Raw genomic sequence first — 23,982 nt, 5'->3', positions numbered from 1 at the left:
CTGTAAGTTTCTAATACTTACAAATTCATGCTGTAATTAAATTTTAATTGTTTTTTAAGCTAGAATTTCCTAAACAGCCGGGCACTGTCGATTTTACCAAACATGACTTATCCCAGTTTGAACAGTGCATTTGTACGGTTCTATGCTCAGCTGCAGATTTATACACATCTTTTTGAAGATTACTGTCACTTTTGACACTTTATTTCCATTTTTTACTGTACTTATGTGCTTTACCTTTGTAGAATTTTGATTGTAAGGGTTTTATTTGTTAAGTATTNCCTGTCGATACAGCTTTTTTTTTTGTTCAGTGATGTCTTATAAAAGAGATTATTTACTCTTAATAACCCACCTGCCATGCAATAACAAATAGCTTAATGCCACACCTACAAAGCCACAGTGGATGCTTTAAAAGCATCAATTGGATAAGACAGCAACCTGTATACAGGGGCTACAGTCCCTGACGCAGCGGTTGTGGGTTCGACTACTGCCCACAACCATTTGCTGCAAGTCTTTTCCAGTTCTTCTCCTCCTTCCCTGTCTCTCCACTGTCCTGCTAATAAAGGCAGAAAGCCCATAAAAGATAATAATTTTTAAAAAATCTTGATGGACAACATATCCACACCACTGTGTATTGCAAGTATTTTTTACCAATATGGGGAAGTAAACTTTGTTAATTGACATTTATATTAAATAGTGCTTTAAAAAGCAGTTTTGTTGCTAAATAAATTGTGTAACCAGAACCCTGAAGTGTAATGTAAACACGTGTCAAATGCTACTTGTAGGACTATTTGCTGCATCTGTTTACTGCAGGTAGAGCGCATGCTGGTTGGTTTAGAGCAGGCAAGAGAATGAGTGGACTGCCAATGAGTCCGCAGTCCCTTTCCTTCCTTTTCACTCCCTTTTTCCCCTTTCACATGAGCAAAATTTATGAGGCCATTACGAGTGTTCATGCAGTGTCAACAGTGCCCAGCTAATATCTTTATCCAGCATCGTGAGGAGCAGGGGGTGGGGCGGCGACACATACACTGCCCAGGAGACAAACTGCCGTCCAGCTCACAGCTCAGCTGAACACAAGCGTATACACTGAAGACATTTAACACATTCCGGCATCTCAAACACATTAGCTTGCTTCTTTAAGGCAGAAGTACTGAATTCAGCAGTAGGCTTTTCCAGCTGATAAAAAATCTGCTCATCATTGGAGGAAACCGAAACCTTTTTACCAAAAGAATAACAATCTTTGCAGCAAACATTTCAACACAAACGTTATACATTACAGCACCTTATTTAGACGTATTTTGTAGTATATAGATCCTGACTAAAACCTGACTTTTGCCGCTTTTAATCAGTATTTACACAGTACTCTTGTGCAGGCTGGCATTATTCAACTAATTTCTTACTAAACATGGTTTAAACACTAGATGTATATAGAAGGGCAGTAAATTAAAGGAAATACCTGAATAAAAGACAAATGCAGAAGCTTCCATAAATGTGCACTGCATGGGACAATTAAATGGTTAATACCCAGTCGAGCTCTGCAGCATGTAAAAAAAATACAGAGCAGGCCCAGTTGTTCTAATATTGTATTAAGATGAGCAGAAGAAAAGATATAAGTGGCTTTATACAACGTTTTTGATGATTTCTGTCACTTTTGACACTTTATTTCCATTTTTTACTGTACTTAAGTGCTTTACCTTTGTAGAATTTTGATTGTAAGGGTTTTATTTGTTAAGTATTTTACCTTTATATACTGGTATTTTCACAAAAGATGTGTTCCAGAGCAACCATGTTGCAAATGTTACATGACAAAAAATGGTTGTATTTTCCACAAAACGTAGAGGTAGTATTGGCCCCAGAACTTGGAAATTTCCAGATAATCCCAGCCCCAGAGTTCACAATATGTGGTCAACAGAGACAAAAGGTGTTATTTACAACATAAATTCAGCTGCCCCGAGTTGTGAGTTGAACCACAGCCAAACGCTGTCATTACAGACTCCGCAGGCCTTTGCCCCTCTTCCTCTGATCCATCTGCTGCTGGGGCAGACATTACAGCAGGTCTGCCATCAGGCTTGCTGGCACCAGTCCGTTTTACATGTGGCTGTTTGACACGACGCAGCAGGAGCAGCATTATAGCCCCGTGGCAAGAAGGACTCAATAGCCGTGGCAGCATTAGCTCTCATTATGCTCACCAACTCATTACAGCTCACCGTGGGGCGATGCTGACGGAGCGACCCGGGCCTCCATCTGAAGCTCATCCTCTCACAGTGTGGAGGTGGCGATACGCAGCACTATTCACTGATGAACCATTAAAGAAGCCTTCAGCAGCAGAACAGTGCTCTTGTTGAGCAGTGTGGGATGTCCAGGCAATAATGCGTTTTAATCGTCTGCCCTATGGACACCCTATGGTGTTTTGAAAAATGCTGTCAAATTAGTCTGTGTGATGTTTTGTCATATTTGTTCATCCATCCCTCTTTTTTAACTGCCTGTGCAGATTTTGACCTTTGAATTATATGTGTATATATAAAAAAAGATATAATAATAATTTCAACAGACCACTTTTTGCTGAGTTGGGGGAAAAAAGGAAACATTGCTACTGATTTTCCTTAAACTGAAGTGCAGCATGAGTGTTACTGACAACTGTTTTTGTCGCTGTAGCTTTAGTAACTGCATAAGAAACTGTAAAAGTAGTTGAAAAACAAAGGGATGGTTGAGGCTCAGAAGCCTGCGCTGCCCGCTGTTTCCTCTTCGTATCATTTCACTTCCCGTCTGACTTTTCAATTAGTTGATACCGTGTGTCATTTCTACAAGGACTCTGACAAACAAATAACGAGTTAAACTCCTGCAGAGCTCCCCAACTGAGATAAGCACACGGAAGAACACCACAGATCCCAAAGCAGGAACCCTGAAAGGAAATGAAACCAACCATCTGTCCTTCTCAGGTGGTACAGTACAGACGGTGAAATTAATTTAGAGGCATAAACATGCTTACGTATCATAAACAAAATGTAATAAGCTCTAATGAATGCTAGATTTTCCACTTGTCTCTTTTTCAGTCTTGCTGGGCCTCACAGAAAAGCCCCCCTATGGTTTTATGGCTCACTCTGAAAAACTCATCTCCAAGTTGCTTTCCTACTGATCTTTGCATTTTTCTTCTTTGTTTTTACAGTTTCTTTAACCTGCATTCTGTTGTATGTTTTTAGAACTTTAAGATGATTTCCTGGTTGAATCATGAAAAACTTCTATGAAACAAATCTCTGGTTCTGAACAAATTCTTATAAAACTCACTGAGGTTAAACTTGTCATTATCCTGTAGTGGTTGTGTAGATGTGTTTGTTTGCTCAACATGCTTGATTTTACTGATAATGACTTGACGGCCTATTATCCTTAATGGAACGAGTATTTCTTTTATTCCCTTCACTTGTTTTTATGTTGATTTTGGTAATTTAAACCTTAAATTCCTGTCTCTTTAGGTTATTTTTGTCCCGATGGTTGCAATCTAAACCTGCTTTACTGGATGACGGTTTGGTTTCACTGCTAAACCTTCTTCCAGCTCAGTGAACTTGTAGTTGCAGCATCTGCCCTGGGTTTGACAATTTATGAGTTTGACTCCCTCTCCTAGTTTGTAGTTCAGTTCCCAGCTGCATCATAAAACGGCCCTATGGATTAAAAACCTCTCATAGGTGTGTTGTCTGAGCTCGCAGCACATCCGGGCATCAGTGAAGTTATGCCAATAAACTGCGAGCAGATTCGGGGGAACACCTGTGTGATGCAAGCAAAGCCAGGAAATTCCAGGAAGTTTCTGCCTTCTAGCCAAGAACTAGTCAGATGTATAACCTACATCCGTTTTTATACAGATTAAACAAACAGGATATAGTTTTCTACGTAAAGCAATTGATTTATTACGGGATTTTTGAGGACACAGCTTTGCGGTTCTGTTGTGGTTATGCTGATGAAACATTCTTTATGTTTTCTTTTTTGCCAGATTATAAGGGTTTTAAATATACTGAAAAAATAACATTAGTAAAGAAACAATCCAAGGCTTCTCCAGACTGAAGGAAACAAAGTCGGTGTAGCTGAAACCCCCCTGGAGCACCTCAGAGAAAGGATGTATTTGAACTTACTGTGTCAGAAGTTTAATTTTGCTAGTAGAAGGCATGAACATCACAGCTCATCAGCCTGGTCATTCCTTGCTTGCCTTTTATCTCAGTATAACTGCATTAACAAAGGGCCAGACCTGCTCCTCCCTCCTCTCTGGATCAGGGACCTGCACAGCCATAAAGACAACACTGATTTCCTCCTCAGGTCTTGAAAACATAAGACAGCGTCACTGAGATCATCGTCACCTCATAACCCTCAGCACAAAGTCGCTTTATAGCTTCACAGGACCATATTACCATGAATGTCGACAATAAACTGACACTATGTTGTGTGTGAATTTTTCAACAGCGCATGAGTGACAGCTGGTTTAACAGCTAGTATTTTGCAAAAATATCAAAGTAAGCGATTAGGAAAATTGCAAGACATTAGGTCTGAGGCAGCTTCCACATGCTGAAGGTCATTTATTTTCTATTATGAAAACAGCAGGTTGCCATTTTGCTCAGCCACAGCAGAATTAAAGTGTCACATCCAAATGCAGAAATCATCTCTCAGTGCAGCCGGTCCCTGAGAGGAGGGCGGATCTGTCAGGGCGACACACCCTCCTGTCCCTAATAAGTGATTAGACTCATAAAAGTGGTGAGTCAGCAGGTCAAATTAAAGCTGGGAAGATGCACGCTTTTCTCCAGTCTGAGGTAAATGTGCAGAAACAGGCATCAGATTGCTTCTTGTCGGTCTTAAATCAAGTTGTATGATCAACACGGTGTCTGGAAGTAAAAGAAGCTGCAGCCGCTATTTGTTTTGTTTAAGAAAATACGATTTTACAGTCGGGCAAAGCTGCAGTGCTTTGAGCTAAATGGAAACATGCAGATGTTTAGGATTTATGTTAACCATGTTCACCACATTCACCGCATTCTTCTGTGTTTTCACATCAGCTGATGGTTGTTGGTTTGCTACAGTGTGTAAAGTTTAAAATGACATCAAGTTACATCATTTAACTTGGTTATATTATCAACTGTTTGGTTAAAAGAAAAACAGATGGATGACAACACATGTTTGTTTTAGCATGCTGACAGTCTACACTCATGCCAGCAGATCTCGAATTGGGCCATAGACATTATATCGAAACTATTAGTAGCCCACTATTGATATCATTAATAATAGTATATATACAGTCTATGATTTGGGCACAGTGATACTTCCAGCTAAATGCTGTTATCAGTATGTTCACAATGACAACAGCTGAGGTTGATGAAATCTCATTATTTTTGCTGAAATTTGGTCAAAAACCAAACTATTGGGCAAAATAGCGCTTTTCTAGACACTCAAAGTCGCTTTACGCTGTCAATTATTCATTCACACACATTCATTCCAGTGGAGGTAGCTACGATTGTAGCCACAGCTGCCCTGGGGCAGACTGACAGAGGCGTAGCTGCCATTCTGCGCCTACGGCCCGTTTGACCACCAGCTCAAACAATCCATTTGTGGGCATTCACACCAGGCAAGGTGGGCGAAGTGTCTTGCCCAAGGACACAACGACCATGAAAGAGGTTACAGGGCGGAATTGAACTGCTGACCCTCCGATCATTGACCGACCCGCTCTACCACCTGAGTCACAGCTGCCCCAGATGATGATAGTATTGGATGAAAAGAAAGACAATCCATCTGAAAACATTTTACTAAAAGGTCACAAATGTCAACTTTGTTGTGGGTCTAGAGGAGAGGCCAGGGCATCTCTCATACCATAGGATTCATCTTCTGGTAACCATGAACATCCAAAGTATATTACTATTAGTCTAATAAGTGCTGAGAAACTATCTATATTTGAACAGGCTGTATAATCTATTTTAACACAGAAAAATGTGAAATACTGACACATACATAATCAGAGACGGACTATACATAATTGTAGACAATATTTAAATTAACTGACACACTCCATATCTCAAATTTAACAACACTGTCTCTCTGATAAATCTAACTTTCTTATACAGTGTCTCTAATCTGTTTTTAAGGCCACTTTCTTTGTAACAGAAATGCATAGCTACAGTGGAGACAATGCTGAAGCCGTCTGAGTTCGTATTTCCCACTGTACTTGCACTGATGTGACTTGATTTGCCACCGTAACAAAGAGGGGAAAAAACATGATGTTTAAGGTCACGGGTGGGTCGACAATCCACCGCACCAGGAAGATAAACCACTTCTTCACTGAAGAGATCTGCAAAACACACAGAGCGCCAAACTACCTATTCTCCTGTTGAGAGAGGAAACAAGTGAGCCAGAATTCAGGCCAGATATCAAACTGAGAGGGTAATGAGGTGATGTGGTGTCTGATCTGTGGTCAAGATGGAGTTCCACCTCTTATTAATCAAACTACTGGCAGCTCCTCTGAGTAGTTCCCCTCGTGTTTCCTGACAGGTTGCAACAACTGGTGGTGTCTGCGTTACATTTCAACACAACGTAATCCAGAGGTAGAAATTTATCCTTTTTCTATACCTGCTGTATCCTGTGGATTGTTGTAGGGGGCTGGAACCACCACAAAGATATAGTCCTCTTAAATTTAAGATTGTATGTCTGACTCTGCTTTATTATGTAATTGTTGCCCTCATTCTGAATCACTTTACGTAGTTAGAGCTGATTTTAAAGTCAACCTCACAGCGACATTACGCTGGTGGTAGAATATTTAGGCACCGGCGCAAGAGTCGGACAAGTTATTAAATCATCCGCCGCTGTTATAAATTCTCTCCATAGATTACACGGCGCTCTTTTACCTGATTCTCTCAGGCAGTTTGTTAATATATTATCTGGGAAGCAGAGTTTAAGGAGAGTAGCTGAGAATAAATGTGTTACTCCATGGTACAAATTCAATACGTTTTTTTTTGTTTTTTTTTAATGGGAAATATAACAATAGAATAGAATAGAATAGAATAGAACTTTGTTGATCCCCTTGGTGGAAACCTTAGGGAAATTGCTGAATGAACTAATATAAATAATATATAAAATATGAACACCGTTTATATTTCCTGTTCTTCTCTGAAGTCAGTAACTGTTATAGTGGGCGACTCATACCCAGGGATTGGACAATGCATTGGTTGGTAGGAAGGCGGAACCTGTGTTGGAGATGATGCAGAACATTTCTTTACCTGCTGCCTTTCCTGCACTGCTTAACAGTTTGAGAAAAAAAGTTAATGCAGGTCTCACATCTCTGGAATGTGTATTTTGAGGTTCAGCTCAATATACCACAGATTGTTCATAACATGCCTGTATTAGCCCTGCTTTTAGCCCTGTTTCACAGTCTGTTGATTTATAGCCGACCAAGCTGCTGCTGTCCACGACCCACATAAGGAAGAGGGCTGAAGGGACACCTTCCCAAAGCCCAGCTCCACCCTGAGACCAAACCACTAAAGTCTCACAGACTTAACATCAGAGCAGTAGTGTTTGAGTGTGTGAAGGCTCAAAATGATTTCAAAAGAAGGAAGGAGACACTGCTGTAATGGTGCATATTGCTTGTAAGCAAAAGCATCACCTTTAAAAATATTGAATTTTGGACTTTATTCGCAGCCTTATCAGTTGCTCAGTTGATCACTCCTTGTTTGTGTCATTACAGTGTTCACACATTTTAGCAAACTACCAAAAGTCATGAGAGCCACGAACATCTGTAAATCCTCTGCGGATGTTTGATTGAAAATATAAACAACACCACAAATGTGCAATAAATAACCCAGCAAGATGCTGTCGCTTACAGATAAACTTCCTACCAGATTTCTTCCCGACACCACCCAAGCTCAGTTTGTGTACGTTTTGTGTACGGCAAGACAACAGCTTTTATAGGTCACCAGTTTTCTCTTTGAACTATGGGCGACTTCCTTGGGAACGTCTGCAGACATGTGCACATATGACCAACCAAAAGTCCACATCAGAGCCTTCACATACTTGATGACTTGACAGCAGGGCAGTCCTAAACCCTCACACACTTAGCAAAACACACCTTAAAGTCCATGAGTGTGGAGACTGTGATTGGACCTTTCCCACTCCATCACTCTATTTGCAGTGACACTCGTTGAACGAAGTGGAATTCATAAAGGTGTGGTTTTTATACACAGCACCAAGCTTCAGGAGGAACTTCCCTCTCTGATACAGACGTGGAGAAAAATAAAGCTTCCTTGTTAGCATTTCTTTTTCATGTAAACATCTTTTTAACTCTGCCAAGCTGCTTAGTTTTCACAACAGTCCTCGTGAATATACAGCACTTTCACTTCACACTAACTCTACCGTCCACTTTGCAAGTATACAAATGGTCACATAGAACTTACATCTTCACTGACAAGTCTTCCATGACGAAAACAATTTGGCGTTGTACATCGTCAGTAGTTCAGCGACGATGCAGACTCACAGCTGAGGAGCTTCATGCCCCAGTTCCACTCTGTTGGTTTGGTTGTGACATCACAACAGGGTGCAAAGCTGAATAGTTCCTTCAGTGACACTTTCTGATCTACAGAGAAAAGAAAAGCAAGGAAGTGGCCTTTCCTCTTATTTTGTGAGTCTATAGACACACTGGGAACATGTAATTAGGTTCAAAACGAATGAAAATTTGGATTTGAATGCACATCATTAGTGTAAAATGGCAAATCTTAAAAGCATTTGAAATGTAAATCAAAGACTTTCGTTTAAAGACTTCTAAGTTTCAGCTTCTGATTTGCGTTCTCTCTCCAGTGTGGAAAATATTGGAACATCTCTGAGTTTTGGACTGCTGGGAGACAAATTTGAATTTCGGGACAAAACGGATCATTTGATTAGATTTGAACAATTGAGACATTTTTTAAATCACAATATGGCCAAGTGCAATATCCAAATAGCAGGGTCTGTAATTTTTTTTATCAAAGGTAAGTATTTGTCAGCACATATCACTCTAAATGATCACGGAGGCGCTAGAGAGGCCCTGGCCTGCAGATCATATTCTCCAGCCATAAGAGAACATGCTTGCTTGGCACAGGTAGCAAAAATTGCACCATTTTTATGCTTGTTTTATTCAGTGGAAAAGAAATGCAAAAATGACCAGTACCTCTAAAACTAATGTGTTTTAATTACATCTGATAAAAATAATCACAGTTTGTTTTTTTTTTGTACACTGTTCAGCCTTATATTTAATCTGATACTTAGAATAATTGCAGCTCTAGAATAAACACTTTAGGTAAATCACTGCAGTGCACAACCAGCTTGGTCAAGTGCAGAGATTTAAACACAGAAGGTGCATAGTACCACCTGGTGGATATTTCTGTACTGCAATTCAATTATCAGACTTAAAAAGTCTTCAAGATTTTGAACAGGAATATGCACTTCACCGACATTACACAAATGCAGTCTTCATGTGTACAGTGCAACAGCTTTGACAACCTTTTAAAGTTAAAAAAAATATATACTAAAGAAAAAAGTAAGAGTAATGTTCAATTGAATTTCTGACATTTATTAAATGTTCTTTCTTCCATGTTTTGGAAAAAAAAAAGAAAAGAAAAAAACCTCTATAATTTACACTCCAAATAAGAACTAACTACACAGCAAAGATAGTATTTCAGCGATCAGGTAGACTTCCTGTAGAAGGACAGCATGTCGTCCAGACTCTGAGGAGGGTCCTGGGGGGGCTGCTGGGTCTGGCTCTGGCCTGCAGGCTGAGCTGGATACTGAGGAGGATACTGGTTTGGGTACTGTGGGGGGAATGGAGGAAAGAGGTGTGGTGGACCTGCAAACTGAGGAGGTGGAGGAGGTGGAAATGGAGGATAAAACATAGGAGGGGGATACTGGGGGTTAAAGGAAGGAGCTGAAAGTGACAGGCCGTCTGAAGGTTTTGGTTGTGATGATGCTGGAGGACTTGGTTGAGGTTGAGGAGGTGAAGAAGCAGTTGTAGGCTGAGGTTCTGGTTCTGCTTTGCTCTCAGAGATTCCTCCTGGGCCTGTCATCCACTTAAAGGACATGTTGGGTTTATTATCCTGAGTTTTAGTCTTTCCTAGTTTTGGTCTCCTCTCATCAGCAAAGTATGCAGAGGGAGGTGCAAATTCTGAATCTCGCTCATCCCGACGGCGAGTTTTCCACTCGCTAAACATGAACTCTGAAAGAAAAAAACAAAGTGGTGTTCAGGATGTTAAAGTTTCAGTATGCATGACAGATGAGAAACCCGGATCTTTAAAAGCCTCTCTACAAGTGATAAAGATGCTGGACCACAACTCACCACCTGCAAAAAGAAAATTAATGCAAACATCGTCAAGTTTCCATCCAAAGGCAGCAAATTTTCAATGAAGCTACAGAAAATTGGCAAGAAAAAGACTAATTAAAGTGCACTTCCATTCAATATCGTTATACAAATATCAAGAGCTGGACACATCAAGATAAACAGCTGCTGGCAGTAAGTCTGCCATCAGGTGAGTCCAGAGGAAAGACTGCAACAGGCTGAGGCAATGAAGTGAGCACCAGTCAAAGAGGAGAGTAAAGCAAAAAACATACTGGAAACACAGTATTTATGTCTGTTTTCGGTATGAATGTGATGAGCATTACAGTCTCTTTATCAGTCCACACAGACCTAATGTTTGTATGTGCCACCACTGTTAAGCTTCTGCTTCTACTGCACTTTTCCACATTTTGCTTTTTTCTCCTTTTGCAAAGTCCAAAATCTTATTTGTATTATTTAGAATTTGTCTTGAATTTCCACTTTTCCATAAAACCAGTGAATGGAAAAGTGCTTGATAACTTTGCAATACCACAGCCTTATAATCCTGTCATTGTCAAATGGAAAAACAAATGGCCATAAGCCTCAAATGTTTGCAACGTCAACATTAAGCAGGTGTGTAGAGAAACAGGCGACACCGTAATCACATCAGATCTACAAAAAGCTTTGTACAGATAATAGGACAGGCCTCTTTCATTCTGACTTGTCATAGTAGGAAAAGTGCAGATGCTACGTATGATATTAATGGTGTCACTGCTCTATTTAAGCATGCAAGTGTGACAATGAACTAGCATTCACAAGATCATGATAATGGACGTGAAACTGTTAAACTGGCTTACCTTTGCCCCTGTCCCATTCTCTGACATGGGGAACACCCGGTTTGGTGTCCTTCCTCTCCTGGATCTCCACGACCACCTTCTTCAGTGTGCTGACCTCTGGACACTCCTCTGGCAGAGGGGCGGGCCCTAATGTTTCACCTTCATCCTCATCTGCTAGGGCAAAGGTTTTACAACAATCCTTTAATAACATACATGTGATAACTGTACTGCAGCATGCGAACATACATGTTACCCAAAAAAGCTCGTATTTTACAGTGTATTAACTGTTCATTTCAGAAACTGATTTGAAGTGGGTGTAGATTCTCACCTTCATTCTCCTCTTCCTTCTCCTCTTCTTCAGTGCCATCCAGCTTGGCCTTCTTCTTCCTCTGCCTCACCTTGGCCAGTCGAGCCTGCAGGATGGCCTGCCTCTTCTCCTTCAGTCGCTCTCTCTTAGTGCGTTGATCTGTCGTCTAAAGGAGGGACAGACGTAAAAGAGAAATAAAGATTGAGCAGTGTGAGAGGCATTTATCATCTGTTCAGATTCAAAACTGATTTTATTACTACTAACAATACAATATTAATACTAACAAGCGCACAAGGTATGAACGTGTGTGAGTAAAATTTGGCTCTGAATGACTGTTCACAACCTTAAATACATATCTGCTGTCTGGCTGCAGTATAAGGACATAGGATAGAGAACAAAGCTTTCATGTTTTCTGCTCCAGACACTTGAATAAAGTGTACAGTGAAATATAAGAAACTAGTATTCAAGACTGGATCCAAGACTAATGTAAATTATATGGGAAATGATTCCTTTTCTAAGTTTTTTGATGCTGACATTATATTTGTAGCGTCTCCTATCTTTGCACACTCATGCATGCCATGTGGTTAAAACTATTGTCTAGATGTTGGATGTCATTTTCTCTGGTCTGAAACAGTAGTACTGTCATCTTGCCCAGTCATTTGTGGAAACATCTGTTTGTTGAACAGCAGCTCACCTGGTCTCTAAGCATGTCCAGTGTATCTCTCTGCTTTCTGCGCTGCTCTGCATCCTGAGAGAAAGCGAAGTAGCCCACACCGAGCTCTCGAGCCTCTGAGATGACGAAGACATTTTTTTTTTGAAACAGTAGCACCACACTTGTAAACCAAGGAACTTGGCATAGTTCCTAATGTGTGTAGAGAAGCTTTGCTCATGATGCTAACCTTGTCCTCTGATATCCTCATAGTGGATTGGTCCAACAGGCCTCTTCATTGCTTCCTCTTCCTCCCTCTCCCACTCCTGCCTCTGCAGCTCTCGGCGCATGTCCTCTGACAGTAAATGTTTGTCAGATCTAAAGGGAACACTCATATTTAAAACAGTTGGACTTCAAAACTTTACATTTAACATCCCCACTTCATAAAAACATCACCTGCAAAAACCTATTACTTATGGAAATAATTACCCTTTCCCTTTGAAGTCTTGGTCCATTTTCTTAAAATCTGGAAGGTCTTTCTTCATGCATCTTCGAGATCTTCCCAAAGCATCCACAAAGTCCACCCTGAAGAGAAGCAATAGATTGTAAACTGCTCATGACTTCAAAATTAATGAATGAATGTATACACTTTTACATGTTGTATTTGTGATGTTGTCATGCTGACAAGTGTATTTGAAGTTGCTAGGTATGGTGGTAGCACTAGTTTAACATTAATCACTGACATATACCTGTGTTTTTCAATTCATACAGATAACATATACAGGTTTAGACATACTAACTACGCTTTCCAACACCAAACGGATGAAACAAATCAGACATTACCATTCCTCATCTGGGTTCTGAGGAGGTGGGATTGGTGCTGAGCTAGTACTTTCTTCATCCTCTTTCTCCATCTCCTTTTGTGCAAATGTTTCTTTCTTTTTGTCAATAATCTTCTGGGTGAAATCCACAAGGAATAGTCCCTCTGTCTCTTCATCTGATGAATTACAAGACAAGTTCAACACAAAGTAAATACACCTTATGATACAGATAAGGAGAACAGAATAGAATCATTTTTATTGATCCCCCATTGGGGGAAATTTACACGCCACAGCAGCATATAGAAAGAAAGTACAAGAAAATAACAATAATTAAGTAATATGCATCCCCCGGTGTTCGCACATAGTAGGTCCAAGGCCCAACCGTCTTCAGTTGGGCCTTGGACCACACACTGGCCGAATGTGGGGAAAGTGCTAGAGAGCGATGTATGATTAAAGTCTCCTGAGATGACGATCAGAGACTGAGGGTGTGATGTTTGCTGCTGGGACACTAAACTGTGGATGAGCTCACAGGCCGCAGCAGCATCAGCAGGGGGGGGGGGTGTAAACTGCTATCGCCAGGAAGTGCGAAAACTCCCTCGGCAGGTAAGACGGCCGTGTGCTCGTTTGTGCAGCATAAATGTCAGGTATAGTTATAATTTAACTTCAACACCAACCTGGAAAGTCTCCTTTTGTCATCTGTTCGTAGAGTCTGGCCTTCTCCTCCAACTTACGCCTGTTTTGAGATAAGAAATAAGGAATTAAAGGTTTTGGTCACCTGTGTTATGACAGTGTATCCTCTGTACTGTTGAACTCACCTGGATGTATCAAGGCTGTTCTGTTCTTCTGCCAGCTGTTCTGCATCTTTCTCAGCTCTTGCTGAAACACCAGCGTTTTGTTTAGTCCAGATGTTAGGTTTCTACACAGGAACATGAAGAGCGAGTTAGAAACCTCAGTCTGTCTTTAAACAAACTAGTAAAAATACATACATGCCCAAAAATCACTCATTCTGTACCTTGACTGTGGGTTTTGCTTTGAATCCAGCACCAGTAGTTTCTTGCCCAAGTTTCTGCTGTTTAAACTGCTCTTGTTTCCTGTAGAGTTCAGCTTTAAGGTCCACCAGCTGAAAGAAACAAAGCGTTAACGAAGCATACTTTTTATTGGGTTATTTGGCCGCTAACAACTCGGTGTGTGCTAATAACATAGCCTGACAAAAGTTAGCTAATGTTAGCGGGTTTTATCTTTTAAATGAACGTCACACAGTCACAGCGACTCTCGGTTAAACACATGTGAGGCTGCTCATCAGTACAACTCACCGATGAAGCCGTCACCGCGAAGGGTTTCTTCTTTTTATCCATGTTTATTAAACGTGTACTTCACCATAATCTCCAGACTGCTGCTGTTAGCCGAGTTTGACTTCTTCTTCGTTGGTGTCTCTCTCGCTGCCACACCATCTCTTTACCGCCACCTACTGGCGTCTTTTTCAAACTGCCACAATCTGACATACTACGTATGTATATGTGTGTGTGTGTGTGTGTGTGTGTGCGCGTGTGTATGTGTGTGTGTGTGTATACATATATATATATATATATATTTCAGCCATGTTTCTGGCTCATTTCAGTCTCATTTGCAGCTTTAAGTGGAGCAATAACTACAAACTGAACTGAGCTTTGTGTAAATCAAGGAAAATACAGATTGTACACACATTTAAAAGGTAAAAGCTGTGCAGCAATCCTGTGTACAGTTATCTGCTTTGTTGTGATCATGTGCAAAACAATTTGGAGATGCTTTGTAATACTGCTCCTGAAATTCTCATGGTAGATCAGCCCCTTAATGGCTTATTTTCCCCTCTTTCTGCCACCGTTTCACTCAATGCAGACTATTTGATATCGTATGTCAGCAGGGGGCCAGTTCTTAGCGGGAGTTTAAGGCCAATGTTACATCAAGTCCTTTGACCTTTAACATTGTGCCGTATTTAGAAATTTAAAAATTCCAGTATACACTTGGGGCATTACTGACTTGGTAAAATTCTAAGAACAAGTACTATGTCTCACATAATATCATCTCAAAGACAATATGCATGAGGCTTTACATATCAACTATTACTAATCAGATAATAAAAAATCCAATTTGATACATCTCAGTTTTACTGATATCAAGAATTTAGACCAATGATTTCATGAGGGCTTGTATTTGTAATACCAGGAGCTGATGTTACAGTGTTTGACCACATCAGACATTGTTCAAGAGAATGAAATGCCATATAACATACCCAGTGTAAAAAGTGGGTCTGAGCATAAGCTACAGCTGTATAGACTTGAAAGTATAATAAAACTACGATAAAAGTGCAGTCACTTAAAGAACAGCACACATTCTCATCTCAGAAAGAGGCAAACGGCAATAAAACAGCCAACTTGCAGAACAGTCAGAATGCCGTTTCCCGTTAAACTCCTTGTTTTGTAACTTTTTTATCAGTAAAAACTATTAAGAAAGGGCTGCATCACATGCTGAAAGGTTTTCTTATCAAATATAAATCTGCTGGCTCAAATGTAAACGTCAAATTCTTTGGTTTAATTTTTTATTTCAGACACAATGAATGTGCTGTCTTTATTGCTGAGCATTTGGACTCTTTGATATCAAGTTAATAATACAACTTTACTGATATAAAGTCAGTGTTCTCTCAGAGTAAACACATTTAGAGATTAGTTGCACTTTCAGTGTATTATAGCTTTTGTCCAGGAGCCCAGTCTTGTTATGTTGCTATGCACACTCACAATAGCCTGAATTAGTCTGATTTATCAATATCCCTGTGACTGCAGTGCTATTACCTCCATACCCAACTAAATAGATAGGATGATAAGAAAGTCTGACATCAGGTCACAACAGAGAAATGCCCACTTTCTTATCAGTTTAAACATTTGAACAGTCCTGTGCTACCAAGATATGACAGCAAGATTACCTGTTGCTATCATGTTTAATGTGCTTTTAAACCAACATGACAGTTATATAAAGGTATGAAGTCAAAGTATCCGGAGCAATTATTCTGAGGGATAGTGAACAGTCAGTATCCGATTAGATTTTTCATCCTTTAACACTGGTAGGTTTCTTCATCACACTGTGTACCGCACATCTGGTAGAGCAGACTTTTGATGATTTCACCATGTTTATGAAAAGAAACACCTGTGTGCTGGCTGTTCTGCTGTGTTCTCTGACCTTGTGGTGCAAGTCGGCAAGCGCAGGCTCCAGCTTTCTCAGCCCTTCGCAAAAACCTCAGGTGAGATCATTTCTGTCTGAGAGCCTTCGAACAAAACACCTCTGGATGAAGTCGTTATGAAAACATAGATGGAAACCGAAAAGGGGTTCACCTTCGTGATTTGAGCCATTGTCACTTCTGTGTGTGTGTGTTTTGCAGTGTGGTTGATGTGCTTCTTAGAATTTGATGCTTTCACTTGTGATACTGAAGCAGATGTCAATCAACACTCAACTGTTCATTAGTTTTGAACCAATGAGAAGACTAGTTTATCTAAACTTATGCCATCCTGATCAGTCCCATTTTTGATTGGTCAAACTTCTAAATTTAAGTTAGGCTACTCGTAATATTTGCATGAATGACTCGTAATTAAACTAACACTTCCCCTTTTATGTAAATTTTATGTCAAAAAATTATCTTTTATGGTATTTGAATGGAGTCTTTCAGTATTTTTGACAGTCTGCAGGATTTTTTTTTCCGCTATGAAATGGAAACTTTAAAAATGAAATTAAAATGTAATTTCCAAATGGTAAAAAACTACATAAAATTTCAAATAGTTACTGTATTGTATGATGCATATTCAATACCTGTGAATTAGGTCAGTTTCCTTGACTTTAAACTGCTAAAGTGAAGATGAATTTGTTGCAGTTGAAATGTATATTTCTTTCAATCACAGAACAGGGGAAAGTCCTCCAGAGTCGGTCGCCAGGCCATGGAGGAGAACATTGCATCCGCTGAGGACAACAGTCTCACGGTGAGTGTAAAAAAAATACTCACGACTAAAAGCCCACCGCACACAAATCATCACTGTAGCTTTGTGATCAATCTTTCCTCGATGTAGATCAGTGCCCCCTTTGAAATTGGCATCACCATCAGTGAAGATGATCTGGATGAGTACCGTGTCATACTGCAGGAGATCGTGCAGCATCTGCTAGGAAGCTCAGAGACTTCAGGTTTGTCCTGCTCTTCTGTTCTTCGGATTAAAAATGTGCTCCTTTTTACCAATTTAAATAACATAATTAGTTTTAACATATTGTTTCCTTTTTGTTTCAGAGAGATTGTCACCACCTTAAAGATCTTGGACATGAGATCTGCTTCATTAAGATGACCACTACATTAAAATAAGAGTTAAAATAAGTAGCAGTGGCATGTAAACATTTCATTTCTTTAAAAGCTTCATGTGCTCTTTAGTTCAAGGCTCAGATGTTATATAAATACCAATATATGCAAGAGAAATAACTGATATTCAAGGTTTTACAGGTTGAAAATGTTAGCCAAGTGAAATCATGTGTAAAATTTTACATAACAACCATGATCAACCTCTTTCTTGAGGTTTCAGCATCCTCATCAGTGATGGAGTTGGTTCAGCTACTATTACATTCCCCTGTTGTGGAGCTTAAAATGAGATTTTCACAGAATATAATTATATATAAAGCTTGATGTAAATTTGCCAAACCACTGTTCTGAAATAATTTCCGTACTCAAATGTGTACATCTGTAGTGAAATAAATGTCTCTCGAACATCCATCATCAAGTCTGACCCTATTTTTAAAGCTCCTGTATGAGCAGATTAATGACTCATATCCAAACCTTTATGATGATCTTGTGTGATGCAGTATTAAAAATAGCCAGTACAGACGATACTGCGCAATAAATAATCAACCAACCTTTTGCCCTCTATCTCATTGTTCATGGAATCTTAACAACATATCAAGGAATGAGGAAGGGATGTTTAGGAATATTCCTTCATTGCTTTAATTTGGTGATAAAAATATGACTTTTTGGTTGTGACACAGCTCTGTATTATGTTTACAACTGAAAAAAATAACCACAAAGGGTCAGTGATTTACCTCTTGAATGAACTGCATCTTTGTGTGAAATGCTACAGCCATGGTTTAACTACCTCCTGAGGGTCTGTACCTTTGCAACTACAACCACTGGCCTGAATGTTGTTTTATTCACTTTAAGAAACACTGAATCACCAACTTACAAAAACAAGGCTGCAAAACATCCTGTCCAAACCTCAGTAACTAGGTCACACACACAGCCAAGCACACACTGCGTGATGCTCTTGTCTGTCCTTTGGACCACTTTAAAGCCTTTAATAATCAGCACAGATATACAACCACGAACATAGTGTGCTCTGACCTACATTCTAAAAAGGAAATAAAACAAGGTTTCATTGAGAAACTGGCAAAATGTGAAATCTATGTATTTGAACCCAAACTTCTTGTCAAACCTTATGTACAAGAGACACATCTACCCATCTACCATTAATGCAGTCCTCAGATGGCCTGCTCCAACCACTGGAAAATGTCACACGGCTAATCAATCTCAAAATAAAAAGCACTCAAGCCAAATGTGTGACGAACAAGGTGCTACTGAAGCAAGCTAATGGACCAGTCTCACAGCTGCTTCCTTTCCTTAATAAAGTATCAGCTTTGCTCAAACACCACACGTTTGCTTCATCGATTTCACATCTCTATGCTCTCTTCCATCAGCACTTGTGTTTGCATTAAGGAGTAATTAAACAAAACATATCTGAAGAACATGGAATCACGACTGAAGGCTTTTAAAACACCCCTAGTGCATTAAACCAACTAGACTACAGAGCACAATCCACACAAACAGCCAGACAAGTTAGAAAAGGCAACGTGAAACAATTGAAACACGACATTAATCCGTAAGAACAGTAAAACAAAATATGACCTATTTGACAGAAGAAATTTTCATTGTAGTACTTGTTTTTCTGCCTTGTATTCTTTGAAGATCTCTTTGTGAGTCTTTCAGGTAGATTAAAATAACATTACTCCTCCGCACTCCTACTTCTGTTCACAAAGGACTGGTAAAACAAAAACAAAATCTACACAAGACAGCACAGCCTGATTCTGTTTGTCCACCTCGCTAGCTTTTCTGCGCTCTGAAGATTATATACCGTACAGCTGAGTGGTGTTGTTTCGGATGGTGTCCAGGACCGTGGCCATGTCTTCCCCCTTCAGCAGACTCAGCTCCTGCAGAGTGTGGATGCCCATTCCAGGATGTGAAAAACGGCAGACATCTTTACCGACCTGTTTAGAGTGAGACAGGAGAGAAATGGTTAACACTGGTCCGCTTCTAAAGAGCACCTCGGACTGGACAAGACAGGGATTCATATGAATGGCTGACTAATACAGGTTTTTTAAATACCCAATTTAATTAAGTTTTTTGACATGATGTTTTCAGAAATCACTTAGACCACCGTAAAGCACAACAACTAAAATTATTACATTGCTCTTTTTAAAGGTGCTGTCTGCAAGTCTTGAGAAACACTGTAGATATTTAGTTAATTTACATATTAAGATAACGAGCTCTTTTCCTGTAGACAAGTACAAACGAGTATGAGCAAGGAAGCGAGCACGGGACACATTGGAATAGCTTTTTGGTGGATCTGTCTGAGCTATTTTGTTGGTTTTCCATTTATCCTTAAGCTCAGCAAACAATTATTCAGAAACATTAAAAAATAGTTTAGGAAAATGATGACATAAATTGAAATGGTATGTGTATTGGTCAATGCTGTTGTAAGCAGAGTTTTCTTCAGATCAATATTAAAATATCATCTAGGTTATGGCTGATTATTTCATCAATTTAAAATTGAAAATGTAATATGAAACAATGCAATTTGCATATCACAAAAACTACAATTTAGGACATACGTGGTATGGCTATTAAATAATGACACTAATTCTGTAATTCAATTTAATTTAATTTATTTTGAGCAGATTGACATTTTCAGGGATTGCATATAGTTGCCCAGTGACAAATGTATGCTAAGCGGTTTTAGCGTGCTCACTGCAGTTTGTCTCATTATTGTAAAGTCCCAAACATTAGCTCTCTTTCAATGAGAACAAGGGTTTTAGTGCTATTTTTGCATAAAGTGGATGTTGATCTTTGACTTCTTTGCTGAATGAAAAACTCCAGGCAAAAGAGCAACGGTGCATTAAGTGCTCTATGAGCCAGCATCAGTGTCACAGTCAATTTTAGCTGAACTTGACACAAAGTGATTTTACCTGCTGTAATTATGATACACATTTAGCTGGTTCACAGACACATTTGTATTAATTTGCAGTTAATAGCATAAGAGCTGGCTTAAAGTTTTCAGATCACTACTGACATTACAGCTGTGTTGTGGATTTTCACACCTGTCTTGGCAGGAAATATGGTGCATCTGTCTCCAACACAATGCGATTAAGAGGAATTTGGCGGACAGCATTTCGGGCATTGGTGGCGCTGGGATAGGTGATGACGGCTGTGAAGCCCACATACAGGTTGGGGAACTCTGTGAGGAAGGGCTCAATCACTGGGTAGCTGTTTGTGAAACAGTGCCTGAACACCACACGAGTACATAAGAAAGAAAATTCACAGATTAGGAGCACAGGTCCCTAAAGTTATAGCCCTTAAGGTTTCAGTCCTAACTGATGTGAATTTGCAAAAATAAACCTAACTGCTGACACAAATGACCAAAATTAGGTTATTTTATATAAAGCAAAGAGTAAAGGTGCAGTCACATGACATTTCCACTCATCTTCACTACCTTCAAATTACACTACTACACAGGGAGATCATTTGAAAATAAATGGAACGTTTCATCCACATACAGTATCAAATATGGGAGTTGAATTTATGAAAATCTTTAGAACTTTAAACTGAACAGATGATCAACAAAATACAAAATGACAAAAGTAATGACTAACATGAAAGTGCAAAATGAGAAAAATAAGTCAGTGATTCTACTCAACACAAACCTGTGAATTTTGTATTCCCTGGGGACACACTTCTTCATGATTGTCAGCAGGTCATCATCTGCGTCCCTGCAGTGGATCACCAGAGGCTTCTGCATGGCCACAGCCAAATTAAGCTGACGCTCAAACACCTTTACAGAGAAGCACAGAAACAAAACAAGCATCGGGGCGTTTTTATTTTCAAGATTTCACTCACAATACACAATATATTTCTAAATACTTAATAAATGTCTTTCCTAAGTAGTGTGAGATAAACAGTTACCAGATAACAAAGTTGTATTTAAATGAGACCGTGTCAAATTAAACTCTACCTCTTTTTGTCTGGAGGTTTCAGTGGAGTTTTTGTGGGAGTAGTCCAGCCCCATCTCACCAAATGCCACAGCTTTTGGATGCCTCATTGCCTTCAGTATATTTTGCTCTTGAATGTTTGAATAGTTCTGGGCAAAGTGGGGGTGGCACCCAAATGCCCCCCATACCTTGTCCTCAGCCAGCAGACGTTCCCACAGGGCCTCCTTCACCATGATCTGAGGGTTGCAGAAGTCTGTAATACAGCCTTGAAACTGTGGAGGAAAGCTGCTCTGATAAAACCTTCTAAAGCTGCTGAATGAGCCACAAAAGCGAAGTTTTCCGTAGAGCATGTCTAGATGGCAGTGTGTGTCTATGAAACCGGCCTGACTGTCCTGGTGGGGGTAACTGGTCCACAAAGGCTTTGCCCCCAAGGACAATCTTTTCTTTGGACCACGAGTAAAGGAGTTGGTGGGGTCACGCTGAGAAAAGCCACCTTCCGATTGTCTGCGTGAGGTCGTGGAGCACAAGTGGGGACTTGATAGTCTCCTGTTTGAATTTAACGGCAGCGCAAAGGGATCAGTTAAGCAGGCCACAGTGCTGGATGAGGACAAAGTCTCAGTCTTAACCCAGGAAGCCTTTGAAGAGCCCATGTTTGGTAGGTTGGGCTGCTTGAATGAGACATAAACTGTTCTCTGTGGTGATGAGAATGGCATCTGTGTGTTCTCAGCAGCTGCCTGGATGGTCTCAGTTGTGTCATTACTGGATAAATAGGTGAGAGATGTAACTCCCTGGGTATTCACTGAAGGATTCTGGTGTCCCTGGCTGCTCTCTTGAGTTGCGAAATAAGGCAAAGAGTCTGAAATACACTCCAGCTCAGTGAGGGATGAGTCACAGTCCTCGGTTTTCAATACATTTTCCTGAACAAGTAACTTGTCTGGGGATGTTGTCTCTGTAAATGTAGGGTCTTCAAAAACAAATTGCCTGAGCGAATCCTCTCCTTTTAGCACAAAACTCTGAAAAATATAAACATATGAACAAATATCCATCTTTCTTGAGCTTGTATTCCTCAAATGTTTGATAACAGTCACAATGAATTAGGAACCAGTTCTTGTGTAAAAATATTAGTTGCTTTTTACTTTCAAAGAGTAAAAATAAATCAGCTAAATTAGCTCTAATTAAATTACACACAATTACAAACAACAGCTGATGTTTCACTAAAAGATATTTAAATGATTTGTATGCAAACAAAACTAAAACAAAAGTTAGATCCCTTGGTAATGGCTGACTTACCCTTAGATCAGTCTTTAGCTCTGAGCTGTCATCTTGGGTTTCTGTGTCCTCCAACACCTGACTGGGGGACCACTGATCCTCTTTGATGGTGCCATTGTCCTCGAATTTACTGTCAGGTCTGATCGAGAAGCAGGCAGTATCCATGATCTTTCTGTCAAGGTGCGCTGGATTAGGCACTTCATTTGGTGCAGGTGATGACACAAGTGACAAAGACCCGCTGTTGGAGTCAGTCCTTGGGCTATGAGCAGTGCTGCACCTTGCTGTTCTGCTGTCAATGGCTGCAATTAACGCCATCCTACAGATCGCCTTTGAGGCTTCCTCAGGTGTCCTCTTTGTGTTTTTCAACATGACAGATTGAGATGAAGATGGTGATGAATGTTGACTCTTTATGGATTCCAGCTGCTTGGGTGAGTTGTTGCTCAGTTTGTCCTGTGCCAAACACAGATGAATGGAAAGTTTCTCGATTAGAAACAAACAATTCAGGAGCTTTCCCATTTAAAAATCTAGTGAAAAACACATTGAATGTACCATTAAATGCGAGCATGTCACAATTCATAGTAAAAACTTACTTTTAAAGTTCTACATGTCTCAAATTTTTTCTTCGAAACCTTCCTAAGCTTGACTTTGCCTAAAGACGGCTCACTTTCATCAAGCACCTCCATTTTTCTCTTGGGAGTGTCCAGACTCAGTGCTCCAAGGCCCTTGGATGCTGGAGAATCACTGAAGGTCAAAGAATTTGAACCTTCATTTTGGGATATATTCTGGGGAGAGGGTGTGCCGGAGCCAGCATTCGTGTCCTGATGATGTATGGGTGAGGTGACGGCACTTCGTCGCCACGTAAACTTCACCTTCTCTCTGCTGCTGTCCATGCCTGTGATCCTAGTCCTACATACAATTGATGAAAATGAATTATCTGATCTGTGTGAGCATCAACCAGAACAGTCCTGTGAGGAACAATGTGATTTGTTGACAGCAAGTCAACAAATGCAGTTTGCAGTCAAGAGCAGGACATACCCATTTTATCATTTGGTAAACTGATCATGAACTGTTTTTCCTATAGATCACATCTGGATTTAAGAGTGACAGTAGAATTGCTGTCATGACAATTTAACAGTGGAATTCACAATCCCATATTACTACTTCTATATTTTCCTAATAAAACATCAGCTTTAAATACACCTTTTCAAATTGGCTTTTATCTGACTTGTATGACTCAAGTAAATCTTTAACTCAGAATGTTAAAGATTTACTTTTACTGCTGGATATTGTTACTTACTTGTGTCCTTCATCAATGCAATTTGTAACTATGGCTAGAAAAAATTGCAAATCAAACTTAAAATTATTTCTATATTCATAAAAGTGCAACATCATTTGGCGAACTACAACTTTGTCTAAGGTGGGCTTTGTTTTGTTACCTGACCAGTGTGACCTCCTTTTGCACTTAACATGTCTTTAACTCTTTTAGTCAGACAATA

The 23,982-nt window shown here is 39.9% G+C and overlaps 3 protein-coding genes across 4 annotated transcripts; 1 reads left to right on the top strand and 2 right to left on the bottom strand.

Annotated features, from left to right (window-relative positions):
- Window positions 1-9,155: 9,155 nt before the first annotated feature.
- On the bottom strand, window positions 9,156-14,328 carry ccdc174 (coiled-coil domain containing 174). 2 transcript variants are annotated; one of them, XM_008294369.1, is made up of 11 exons: window positions 14,218-14,328; window positions 13,917-14,024; window positions 13,720-13,820; window positions 13,579-13,637; window positions 12,927-13,080; window positions 12,573-12,668; window positions 12,334-12,461; window positions 12,129-12,223; window positions 11,456-11,600; window positions 11,149-11,301; window positions 9,156-10,195 (listed from the first exon to the last, which is right to left on the bottom strand). In XM_008294369.1, exons 1-11 carry the CDS (start codon window positions 14,257-14,259, stop codon window positions 9,669-9,671), a joined length of 1,608 nt encoding a protein of 535 aa, XP_008292591.1. In that variant the 5' UTR covers window positions 14,260-14,328; the 3' UTR covers window positions 9,156-9,668. The 2 variants fall into 2 exon arrangements, with proteins under 2 accessions (XP_008292591.1, XP_008292592.1); XM_008294370.1 differs by having other exon boundaries at window positions 11,149-11,298.
- Window positions 14,329-16,061: 1,733 nt separating this feature from the next.
- On the top strand, window positions 16,062-17,224 carry ghrl (ghrelin/obestatin prepropeptide). The gene is made up of 4 exons (XM_008294383.1): window positions 16,062-16,175; window positions 16,828-16,905; window positions 16,993-17,104; window positions 17,205-17,224. Exons 1-4 carry the CDS (start codon window positions 16,062-16,064, stop codon window positions 17,222-17,224), a joined length of 324 nt encoding a protein of 107 aa, XP_008292605.1.
- Window positions 17,225-19,078: 1,854 nt separating this feature from the next.
- tatdn2 (TatD DNase domain containing 2) lies at window positions 19,079-23,376 on the bottom strand. The gene is made up of 6 exons (XM_008294371.1): window positions 23,077-23,376; window positions 22,508-22,936; window positions 21,241-22,230; window positions 20,933-21,060; window positions 20,330-20,513; window positions 19,079-19,219 (listed from the first exon to the last, which is right to left on the bottom strand). The coding sequence occupies exons 1-6, from the start codon at window positions 23,374-23,376 to the stop codon at window positions 19,079-19,081; spliced, it is 2,172 nt and encodes a 723-aa protein (XP_008292593.1).
- Window positions 23,377-23,982: the final 606 nt, after the last annotated feature.

The sequence above is a fragment of the Stegastes partitus genome, unplaced genomic scaffold (genome assembly GCF_000690725.1).
Source record: "Stegastes partitus isolate 25-593 unplaced genomic scaffold, Stegastes_partitus-1.0.2 Scaffold956, whole genome shotgun sequence".
Lineage (NCBI taxonomy): Eukaryota > Metazoa > Chordata > Actinopteri > Pomacentridae > Stegastes > Stegastes partitus.
The sequence above is the reverse complement of the archived record's forward strand: the minus strand, read 5'-3'. Positions and strand labels throughout refer to the sequence as shown.